General features: G+C 46.7%; 1 protein-coding gene and 5 non-coding genes across 9 annotated transcripts; all 6 read right to left on the bottom strand.

The window, feature by feature from the left end:
* Positions 1–2,088: 2,088 nt before the first annotated feature.
* On the bottom strand, positions 2,089–4,317 carry LOC121857861 (sialidase-like). 4 transcript variants are annotated; one of them, XM_042354117.1, is made up of 3 exons: positions 3,449–4,317; positions 3,389–3,412; positions 2,089–3,334 (listed from the first exon to the last, which is right to left on the bottom strand). In XM_042354117.1, exons 1-3 carry the CDS (start codon positions 4,044–4,046, stop codon positions 2,889–2,891), a joined length of 1,068 nt encoding a protein of 355 aa, XP_042210051.1. In that variant the 5' UTR covers positions 4,047–4,317; the 3' UTR covers positions 2,089–2,888. The 4 variants fall into 4 exon arrangements, with proteins under 4 accessions (XP_042210051.1, XP_042210049.1, XP_042210050.1 ...); XM_042354115.1 differs by having other exon boundaries at positions 2,089–3,412; XM_042354116.1 differs by having other exon boundaries at positions 2,089–3,406; positions 3,461–4,317.
* A 1,510-nt stretch (positions 4,318–5,827) lies between these two features.
* Trnav-aac lies at positions 5,828–5,900 on the bottom strand. Its single transcript has one exon. It is a non-coding gene; the product is annotated as a tRNA-Val (tRNA).
* Positions 5,901–5,983: 83 nt separating this feature from the next.
* Positions 5,984–6,056, bottom strand: Trnav-aac. The gene has a single exon. It is a non-coding gene; the product is annotated as a tRNA-Val (tRNA).
* Positions 6,057–6,144: 88 nt separating this feature from the next.
* On the bottom strand, positions 6,145–6,217 carry Trnav-aac. Its single transcript has one exon. It is a non-coding gene; the product is annotated as a tRNA-Val (tRNA).
* Positions 6,218–6,303: 86 nt separating this feature from the next.
* Trnav-aac lies at positions 6,304–6,376 on the bottom strand. The gene has a single exon. It is a non-coding gene; the product is annotated as a tRNA-Val (tRNA).
* A 79-nt stretch (positions 6,377–6,455) lies between these two features.
* On the bottom strand, positions 6,456–6,528 carry Trnav-aac. Its single transcript has one exon. It is a non-coding gene; the product is annotated as a tRNA-Val (tRNA).
* Positions 6,529–11,575: the final 5,047 nt, after the last annotated feature.

Here is an 11,575-nt window from a genome sequence, read left to right as displayed (position 1 = left end):
CTGGAGAGGATGGGCACCCACTGTGACTGCTGGGGCTTGCACTGGAGTGGTGGCGGTATTGATGTGCATGACTACAGTTTTGGTGTGGTTGATGGTGACCTTGTTCTCCGTAGCCCATGACTGTAGCCTGTCCAGGGTGCCTTGTAGCGATGAGTAGTCTGGTGAGGTGTTGTCCACTGTAACCCCCACAGTGCAGTCATCCATGTACTTCCACCTGTGAGGAGTGTCTGACAGAGCGTCATTGATCAGGATGAGGAAGCACAGTGGTCCCATCTTGGTCCCCTGGGGAACACCGCAGGTGGACTGCCTGATGACGTCCACTCAAGAAATCAGTGAGCCATGAGACCAGGTTGGTGGGCAGCCCTAGTGCAATGGCCTTGTTAATAACTGTACAGTGATCAACAAGGTCAAAGGCCTTCCTGAAGTCCACAAGGGCAACGGCCAGTGATGTCTTACGTTTCTGCAAGTTTTTGTGCAGAAAATCCAGAAAGCTCACCAAGCAGTGTGATGTAGAGGAGGTCCTCATATTGCCAAATTGCTGTGGATCAATTGACTGATAGATACTGGCAAATGCCCACTCAAAAACACAGTCCTCACAAAGTAGACTGGGTATGGGGGTAATGGCAACTGGCCTGAGGTCGTTAGGGGACTGTGGGGTGGTGACCTTGGGGATGGGGGTGACAAATGCGGTTTTCCATTCATTAGGGCATTTGCTTTGTCTGAGGGATGCATTAATAATAGAACAGAGGGGGGTGGCAAGTTCGACTGCAAACTCCTTGTATTTCAGGAGTTTGTTGGCGATTTCAAATGGGGGAAGTGAGTGGGTGTATGTGTGTATGTATGTATTCATGAGTATGTGTGTATAAGTATGTATATTTGTAGGTGTATGTATGTATGTATGTATGTATAACCAAATATTAACTAAATGAGACAGAGTTTAACATAATAACAATAATTTACCATAGAGAATTATTAAAGAAGTACAAACGGTTTAACATAGGAACCAAATTTACAAACAACATCTTGTAAAAAAAACATTAAAACAAACAAACAAACACAGAGGATTTATTATAGGTGTTTAAGCTATACTGTAAAACCTTGATATAATGGACTTTAATCTCTATATAGTTCGTTGTATGGAGGTTTCACATCTAATGGACCCTTGATATAATGGACTCTCATCTCTATATAGTTCATTATATGGAGGTTCCACATCTAACAAACCCTCAATATAACGAACTTTCCTCTCTAGTCCGCTATATAGAGGTTCAACTGTAAAAATAAGGCGGCTATTTTTTTTCTCAATTTTTTTTCCGTGTCATAAATACTTCAAGTTGTGACTAAACTTATATATTAACGAGAAATATTTAAATGTGTTTTTAATGTAGTGAAGATTATAAATATATTCTATAAAAGAGAAACTGGTGATTTGAGTTTTATTTAGTCAGTAATTATTATTTCCTGATTATTGCTGTATGTCTGTCTGTCTGTGTCTGTCTGTCTGTCTGTCTCTCTGTGTGTCTGTCTCTCTGTGTGTCTGTCTGTCTGTCTCTCTCTGTCTGTCTGTCTGTCTATAAAAAGATTCCCACAAAAACTCGAGGCTCTCTTGGCATGACCCCGAGACAGCTTACAAGTTATGAGGGGGGCGCTGGCACTTATCCACACACACACACATACATACATACATACACACACATCTCAACACACACATACACTCCACATATGCACACAGCTCAATAGACATACATGTGCACACTTCCACACACACACACGTGACTGAGGTGTTTTTTTTTACACTCAAGAGACATAAATTAATTTAATTGACGCCTCGTAAAGGACCTAAATGAGAGAGAGAGAGAAAGAGAGAGAGTGAGAGAGAAAGAAAGAGAGTGAAAGAGAGAGAGAGAGAGTGAGAAAGAGAGAGTGAAAGAAAGAGAGAGAGAGAGAGAGAGACGTACAGACTTTCTTTATTTTTGGCTCCTGGTGAAAGCCGAGCCTCTACATATGTACGTTTACCTGTGTACGTCTTCTTAAGCACGTTTACCTGTGTACGTAAAGTATATACACATAGGTAAAAAATAAACAACATTTTACTGAATAGATATAATTTATTGAAGCTAAACCATACATACATAGTTTAGTTTATCATACAAATCACCTGAAGATTAACCCCCCTTCCTATAGTTCCACCTCAGGACAATAGGTGAAGCCTGTTAATTGGGGGTAAACACCTGTCTGTCAGTTGTTTATGAGTAATTAAGGGTAGTTATTGATATTGACCGTAATTGGATGAGGTAACAGAATGAAGACAGGTAAAGAAACACCTAACTTCCCCATTTTCTGTAATTAACTCAATATAGAAAACCATATCAAGGGGACTTATGTAATTACTGTAATCAACCAAATAACTATTACAGAACTCTAACAACCTGATAAAACTACAGAACACAAACTACACGCTACAGAATTAATGCCTAAAGAACGATTTATATAATACAATAATACATTAGTTAATTAATTTGTATACAAGGCAATAATCTATCCTTTTATAAATGCTTTGAAAACGTAACTAAAAAATATGACAGCAAAATCTAAACTAAATATACATATTTTAATTCAGACATACATACATATATATACACATACATATTCAGTACACACATACAGACACTGGTACACATAAGCATCTATACTTACATAACCTAAATCTCTTCAGATATTCGTAACTACACAAAATATTAATTAAACCCAAACACAACTATTGCTATTACAACGTTATTATTGCTATTTTAATTATTATTGCTATTATTATTCTTGTTATTATTTCTGCTTCAGTTCCGTCTATTGATTGAGAAATAGGAGGTCAGGAAGGTGTCCAGAGGGTGTCCTTATTTTGCGTGGTGTCCGTGTAATCCGCGGCGTAGGCAACGATGTCCGTGATGGCAGTGACGTCCGTTTTTTCCAACTGAGCTGTGACGTCTAGTGAGTTCTGGGTGTCCATTTGGGGTGAGGTGTCCACTAGAGGCGGGTGATTCAACTGAGCTGTGACGTCTACTCAGTTCTTGATGTCCAGTGGGCGTGAGGTGTCCACTAGAGGCGGGTGATTCAACTGAGCTGTGACGTCTACTCAGTTCTTGATGTCCAGTGGGCGTGAGGTGTCCACTTGGGGCGAGTGATTCAACTGAACTGTGTCGTCTGATGAGGTCATGGTGTCCAGTGGGCGCCAGAAGGATATTTAGGATAGGAATAACACATGAACTATGACGTCTACTCTCTTGGTGTCCACTTGGTTCATGGTGTCCACTTGAACTGTGACGTCTTCTTGGTTCCTCATGTCCACTTGAACTGTGACGTCTTCTTGGTTCCTCATGTCGACTTGGGTCAGGATGTCCACTTGGGTCAGGATGTCCACTTGAACTGTGACATCTTCTTGATTCCTCATGTCGACTTGGGTCAGGATGTCCACTTGGTTCATGGTGTCCACTTGAACTGTGACGTCTTCTTGGTTCCTCATGTCCACTTGGGTCAGGATGTCCACTTGGTTCATGGTGTCCACTTGAACTATGACGTCTTCTTGGTTCTTCGTGTCGACTTGGGTCAGGATGTCGACTTGGTTCATGGTGTCCACTTGAACTACGGCGTCTACTTCTCTCCAGTTGTCCACTTGTCTCGCGATGTCCACTTAAACTACGACGTCTACTTCTCCCCTGATGTCCACTTACTCCAGGATGTCCACAGGGGCTACCAGAACGACTTTGACGTCCCATTGAAACGCGATCAACACTACTGCTGTGTCCACCGGCGTCCAAATCATCAACGGGGCTATGATTGCGACTCAGACTACGATGACAACAGGGGCTACGGCGTCCACTCAGCCCCGAGGGTCTATTGGGGCTTTTATGGGGCTTGTGGTACCTGCTAGGGCTATGTCCGCCCTTACAACAACAGCGTCTTGGGGGCTTCAAGTGCCTATCGTCCCCTTTAGTGCCCTGTTTAGTCCCCTCGTGGCTATCTGAACCCCTGAGTCCTAGCAAGAAATTCAACATTGTTCACAGTAGCTTTGAACACTGAACAATGACGTAACAAACAGCACTTTATAAATTAATCTAGAATATATTAATTTATACAGATATATTATTCAATGGTTCTACTGGATAAATATGAACACTTTACACCATATATTTAACTGGTCTAGTGAACATATATGAACACTGAACGACTAAAATCTTAAGATAGATCGTTTAGTGTACCGCAAGAGCTCAGTAGTACGGTAGTATACACCTGTGAACACCGTCAAGCACTGAAGGAAAAATTATCTATATATATGTCGGCCCGTTCCTCCCTCCTACACCCCCATCACGAGTTTAGGACGGCCGATGTTCAAACTCCATCACGAACACTAAACAAATCACTATTTTGATATATAATTTAATCCCCATATATAAATATAATAAATAAAACTACCCCTAACTATCCTAACTATCATAATTATACCATTAAGATAGGTTAAAATAGATTAATATCAATAAACAAAAATAAAAACAAATATTACATTCTCGTTCGTGGTAGTAAATTAAACATGAATTAACTACGTCATTAACCCAAACATTGCCAGATTATGAAATAGTTTTTTTTATCTTTTTTCGTTTTCTCTCAGTTATTCCTTCTACCACATTCTCCCCTTTATTACCATCTATTCTTCACACATTTTCGCACAAGTATGGATAAAATAAGGACTAATAAACGCAATAATAAAGAAACTGTAGATGAAAATACGAAAATACAAATACCAAAGGAATGTATGGTAAAACCTCCCAATGGTTTAGTAAGGCAGAGCTGAGCCTCATACCACCACAGATAAGCCTCATACCACCACAGATAAGCCTCATACCACCACAGATAAGCCTCATACCACCACAGATAAGCCTCATACCACCACAGATAAACCTCATACCACCACAGATAAACCTCATACCACCACAGATAAGCCTCATACCACCACAGATAAGCCTCATACCACCACAGATAAGCCTCATACCACCACAGATAAGCCTCATACCACCACCAGATAAGCCTCATACCACCACAGATAAGCCTCATACCACCACAGATAAGCCTCATACCACCACAGATAAGCCTCATACCACCACAGATAAGCCTCATACCACCACAGATAAGCCTCATACCACCACAGATAAGCCTCATACCACCACAGATAAGCCTCACCACAGATACTCATACCACCACAGATAAGCCTCATACCACCACAGATAAGCCTCATACCACCACAGATAAACCTCCACCACAGATATACCACCACAGATAAGCCTCATACCACCACAGATAAGCCTCATACCACCACAGATAAGCCTCATACCACCACCAGATAAGCCTCATACCACCACAGATAAGCCTCATACCACCACAGATAAGCCTCATACCACCACAGATAAGCCTCATACCACCACAGATAAACCTCATACCACCACAGATAAGCCTCATACCACCACAGATAAGCCTCATACCACCACAGATAAGCCTCATACCACCACAGATAAGCCTCATACCACCACAGATAAGCCTCATACCACCACAGATAAGCCTCATACCACCACAGATAAACCTCATACCACCACAGATAAACCTCATACCACCACAGATAAGCCTCATACCACCACAGATAAGCCTCATACCACCATAGATAAGCCTCATACCACCATAGATAAGCCTCATACCACCACAGATAAACCACAGATAAACCTCATACCACCACAGAGAGAGAGAGAGAGGGAGAGAAAGTGAGTTAGAGAAAGTGAGATAAAACTCTTGTGCTCACCAGGGATCGAACCTGGGACCTTCTGTGTGTTAGACAGATGTGATAACCACTACACCATGAGCACTTGGTGACACAGGTTCGTATCCCCTATTGAGAGAAAGAGAGAGAGAGAAAGTGAGTTAAAGAAAGAAAGTGAGATAAAACTCTTGTGCTCACCAGGGATCGAACCTGGGACCTTCTGTGTGTTAGACAGATGTGATAACCACTACACCATGAGCACTTGGTGACACAGGTTCGTATCCCCTATTGAGAGAAAGAGAGAGAGAGAAGAGAAAGTGAGTTAAAGAAAGAAAGTGAGATAAAACTCTTGTGCTCACCAGGGATCGAACCTGGGACCTTCTGTGTGTTAGACAGATGTGATAACCACTACACCATGAGCACTTGGTGACACAGGTTCGTATCCCCTATTGAGAGAAAGAGAGAGAGAGGGGAGAGAAAGTGAGTTAAAGAAAGTGAGATAAAACTCTTGTGCTCACCAGGGATCGAACCTGGGACCTTCTGTGTGTTAGACAGATGTGATAACCACTACACCATGAGCACTTGGTGACACAGGTTCGTATCCCCTATTGAGAGAGAGAGAGAGAGAGAAAGTGAGTTAAAGAAAGTGAGATAAAACTCTTGTGCTCACCAGGGATCGAACCTGGGACCTTCTGTGTGTTAGACAGATGTGATAACCACTACACCATGAGCACTTGATGGTTTAGGTTCGTATCAATCAACGTCTAAATTATTTCTCAGTTGACGTAAATAATTCAGTATTTTGTTGTATAAGAGTCGTAAGTATAATATATTATCTCTTAATAATAATAATATACTGCATTATTATTATTAAAAAACATGCATTCATTATCGATATATATATATGACGTCATCTAATAGGAGGGTAGAGCAACAACCAATCACATTTAATCTTCAGCCTGTGACGTCAAATTGACGTAATATTGTTGGGTCCTCTACAACCAATCATGTCTAGACATTCTCTACCTTGTGACGTCATCTTGTGTGTGGTCCTGAACAGCCAATCACAGTCTATCTAGTCACTCACAAACTTGTGACATCATCTTGTAGGAGGTCCTAATCAGCCAATCACAGTGTCTCTAGAAAATCGCCAACCTGAAACGTCATCTTATTGGATGTCCTCAATAACCAATCATCTCTAGAAATTCTTCAAAGTGTGACGTCATATTTTGCCTGTCTCCAACAACCAATCACAGCATCTATGGACACTCAGCAATCTGTGACGTCATCTTTTTGGCGGTACTCATCAACCAATCACAAGTCTTCTAGGCACTCTCCAACTTATGACGTGCTATAGCTAATGTTCAGCTCAACAACCCTTCTTAGGAGTTGCTGTTGAAGACTTGGTTCAGAAGACGCGGCGCGGGTGTGTGGGGCAGGCGGGCTGTCTCCTCCCACCCTCCCATCCTCCCACCCTCCCTATACACTAATATTCCTCCCCAGCCTTTCCCCAAGCCTTCCCATCCCCAACATTTATAATACTCCCCAACCATTAATAGTCTTCCCCAACCATTAATAGTCTTCCCCAACCATTAATAGTCTTCCCCAACCATTAATAGTCTTCCCCAACCCTTAATAGTCCTCCCCAACCATTAATAGTCCTCCCCAGCCCTTAATAGTCTTCCCCAGCCCTTAATAGTCTTCCCCAACCCTTAATAGTCCTCCCCAACCATTAATAGTCTTCCCCAACCATTAATAGTCCTCCCCAACCATTAATAGTCTTCCCCAACCATTAATAGTCTTCCCAACCATTAATAGTCTTCCCCAACCATTAATAGTCTTCCCAACCATTAATAGTCTTCCCCAACCATTAATAGTCCCTAACCATTAATAATTCCTCCCCAACCATTAATAGTCCTCCCAACCATTAATAGTCCTCCCAACCATTAATAGTCCTCCCCAACCATTAATAGTCCCCCCCAACCAGTAATAGTCCTCCCCAACCATTAATAGTCCTCCCCAACCGTGTAGTCCCCCCAACCATTAATAGTCTTCCCCCAACCATTAATAGTCTTCCCCAACATTAATAGTCTTCCCCAACCATTAATAGTCTTCCCCAACCATTAATAGTCTTCCCCAACCGTTAATAGTCCCCCCAACCATTAATAGTCCTCCCCAACCATTAATAGTCTCCCCCAACTATTAATAGTCCTCCCCAACCATTAATAGTCCTCCCCAACCATTAATAGTCCCCCCCAACCATTAATAGTCTTCCCCAACCCTTAATAGTCCTCCCCAACCCTTAATAGTCCTCCCCAACCATTAATAGTCCTCCCCAACCATTAATAGTCCTCCCCAACCATTAATAGTCCTCCCCAACCATTAATAGTCTTCCCCAACCATTAATAGTCTTCCCCAACCCTTAATAGTCCTCCCCAACCCTTAATAGTCCTCCCCAACCATTAATAGTCCTCCCCAACCATTAATAGTCCTCCCCAACCATTAATAGTCCTCCCCAACCATTAATAGTCTTCCCCAGTTGAGGACCAGAGCTCTCTTTAAGGCACCTGATATATACTATACATTTATCTCAAGGAAGTATTATGGAACACTTAGTATCAATAGTACAATAGTATGGTGGTAATAAGAACATGTTACCACGGTTAGCACTTTCCTTGTGGTTATATATATTCAGAAATTTCAATGTCATTTCAAACACGGCGCCATTGGCTATACTAGGCCTTCAAGGTGTGGGGAACTAGGCCTATGTGATATTAGATATAATTTACCGAATTAATAATGATGCGATTTATGAAGTTAAGGGATTATTATTGAATTTGGAATTATTATAGATCATTTATGAGTCTGAATAATGTTACGGGTGTCCCAAGGAGTTATTAGTTAGGTGGAAAATATATCACTAGGCCTAAGCTAACGCCTTGGGGGGGACGCGACGCTGGCTGGCGATTAGACCTACACCACATCCCTGCGCGTCCGTCCACAGAAACAGTCACGTGGTCTAGTTCACCTGTGTTGAGCTATTACAGTATAACAAGTAAGTCTCATTCAATCTCAGACAGGGTTTAGATAGGCCAGTGGTAAAGTTAACTAGATCTAACAGTGAGAGATTGACTGGGAGAGACTGACTGTGAGAGACTGACTGTGAGAGTGATGACTGTGAGAGATTGACTGCCGTTTGAGACTGCCATTGATGATTGAGGGTGGCTATTGTCACCATTGAACCGATCAGTGTAGGCCTGTCACTTTAGCTGGGTATCAAAGGATCTCTTGAGTGAATCTAGCCGTCTCAAGCAGCTTAGTGAAACCCTCCAGCTGAGTGACACAGGGCCTCACACTGGGGTATGGTGAGGCCAGCTGAGTGACACAGGGCCTCACACTGGGGTATGGTGAGGCCAGCTGAGTGACACAGGGCCTCACACTGGGGTATGGTGAGGCCAGCTGAGTGACACAGGGCCTCACACTGGGGTATGGTGAGGCCAGCTGAGTGACACAGGGCCTCACACTGGGGTATGGTGAGGCCAGCTGAGTGACACAGGGCCTCACACTGGGGGTATGGTGAGGCCAGCTGAGTGACACAGGGCCTCACACTGGGGTATGGTGAGGCCAGCTGAGTGACACAGGGCCTCACACTGGGGTATGGTGAGGCCAGCTGAGTGACACAGGGCCTCACACTGGGGTATGGTGAGGCCAGCTGAGTGACACAGGGCCTCACACTGGGGGGTATGGGTGAGGCCAACTGAGTGTTCTGGGGCCTCACACTGGGGTTATGGTGAGGCCAGCTGGTGACTGGGGCCTCACACTGGGTTATGGTGAGGCCAGCTGAGTGACCTGAGGGCCTCACACGGTCTTGGTGAGGCCAGCTGGAAGAACACAGGGCCTCCGCACAGGAGTATGGTGAGGCCAACTGGGTGACCTGGGGCCTCCCCTGCCTGGGGAGTATCGGTGAGGCCGGCTGGTGAGCCTGAGACCACACTGGGGGTATGGTGAGGCCAGCTGAGTGACACAGGGGCCCTCCACTGGGGTATGGTGAGGCCAGCTGAGTGACCTGGGGCCTCACTGGGGGTATGGTGAGGCCAGCTGGTGACCTGGGGCCTCACACTGGGGTCAGCATGGTGGGGGCCCAGCTAGTGACACAGGGCCTCACACTGGGGTATGGTGGGGGCCAGCTGAGTGACACAGGGACTCACACTGGGGGTAGCATGGGGTGAGGGCCAGCTGAGTGACACAGAGACCTCACTGGGGTATGGTGAGAGATAGCTAGTGGGGCCTCACACTGCTGGGGTATGGTGGGAGGCCAGCCCCCAGTGAAACCTGAGGCCTCACACTTACTTGGGGTATAGTGGGGGGCCAGCTGAGTAACCTGGGGCCTCACACTGGGGTATGGTGAGGCCAGCTGGTGACACAGGGCCTCACACTGGGGTATGAGTAGAGGCCAGCCTGGTGACACAGGGGCCTCACACTGGGGTGTGGTGAGGCCAGCTGAGTGACCTGAGGGCCTCACACTGGGGGTATGGGTGAGGCCGCTGGGTGACACAGGACACTCACACTGGGGGCTGTGAATGAGGCCAGCTGAGTGACCTGGGGCCTCACACTGGGGGAGTGAGGCCAGCTAGTGACACGGGCCTCACACTGGGTATGGTGAGGCCAGCTAATTGACACAGGGCCTCACACACTGGGGGTATGGTGAGGCCAGCTGAGTGACCTGAGGGCCTCACACTGGGGTATGGTGAGATGACTGGTGGCCTCACACTGGGGGGGGTATGGTGGGGCCAGCCTGAGTGACCTGGGGCCCCTCACACTGGGGGGTATGGTGGGGCCAGCTGAGTGACCTGGGGCCTCACTGGGGGGGGTATGGTGAGGGCCAGCTGGGCAGGGGCCTCACACTGCAGATGTGGGCTGAGGGCCAGCTGGGTGACACTGACCTCACACTGGGGGGCTGTGGGTGAGGGGCCAGCTGAGTGACACAGGGCCTCACACTGGGGGGGAGTATGGGTGAGACCAGCTGGTGGCCACAGGGCCTCACACTGGGGGTATGGTGAGGCCAGCTGAGTGACACAGGGCCTCACACTTGGAATTATCCGTGGGGGCCAGCTGGGTGACACAGGGCCTCACACTGGGGTATGGTGAGGCCAGCTGAGTGAGCTGGGGCCTCCCACACTGGGGTATGGGTGAGGCCAGCTGGGCGCGACTGGGACTCACACTGGGGGGGTCTCGTGGGGATGGCTGAGTGACCTGGGGACCCCTCACTGGGGGTATGGTGAGGCCAGCTTCAGGTGACACCTGGGGCCTCACACTGGGGGTATGGGTGAGGGCCAGCTGGGTGACCTGAGACCTCACACTGGGGGTATGGTGTGGGGGCCAGCTGAGCACCTGGGGCCTCACACTGGGGTATGGTGAGGCCAGCTGAGTGATCTGGGGCCTCACACTGGGGGTATGGTGAGGCCAGCTAGTGTTTCTAAGGGCCTCACACTGGGGCTGTGGTGAGGGCCAGTTGGTGACACAGGGGCCTCCACACTGGGGTATGGGTGAGGCCAGCTGGGTGACACAGAAAGGACCTCACACTGGGGTATGGGTGAGGCCAGCCCCCAGGTGACACAGGGCCTCACACTGGGGGCTGTGGTGGGGCCAGCTGGGTGACACAGGGCCTCACACACTGGGGTATGGTGAGGGGCCAGCTAGTGAAGCCACAGGGGCCTCACACTGGGGTATGGGTGAGGAGCCAGCTAGTGACACAGGGCCCCTCACACTGGGGTATGGGTG

The sequence above is a fragment of the Homarus americanus genome, unplaced genomic scaffold (assembly GCF_018991925.1).
Source record: "Homarus americanus isolate GMGI-L3 unplaced genomic scaffold, GMGI_Hamer_2.0 scaffold22974, whole genome shotgun sequence".
Classification (NCBI taxonomy): domain Eukaryota; kingdom Metazoa; phylum Arthropoda; class Malacostraca; order Decapoda; family Nephropidae; genus Homarus; species Homarus americanus.
The sequence above is the reverse complement of the archived record's forward strand: the minus strand, read 5'-3'. Positions and strand labels throughout refer to the sequence as shown.

What these genes read in the sequence shown, in the direction of transcription:
- LOC121857861 (XM_042354115.1), bottom strand. Translation starts at nt 4,046, where the DNA reads ATGTTGAATTTCTTGCTAGGACTCAGGGGTTCAGATAGCCACGAGGGG. An exon ending in AAGTGGACATCCTGACCCAA is followed by an intron (nt 3,413 to 3,448) that starts GTCGACATGAGG and finishes GTCACAGTTCAA; the next exon opens with GTGGACATCCTGACCCAAGT.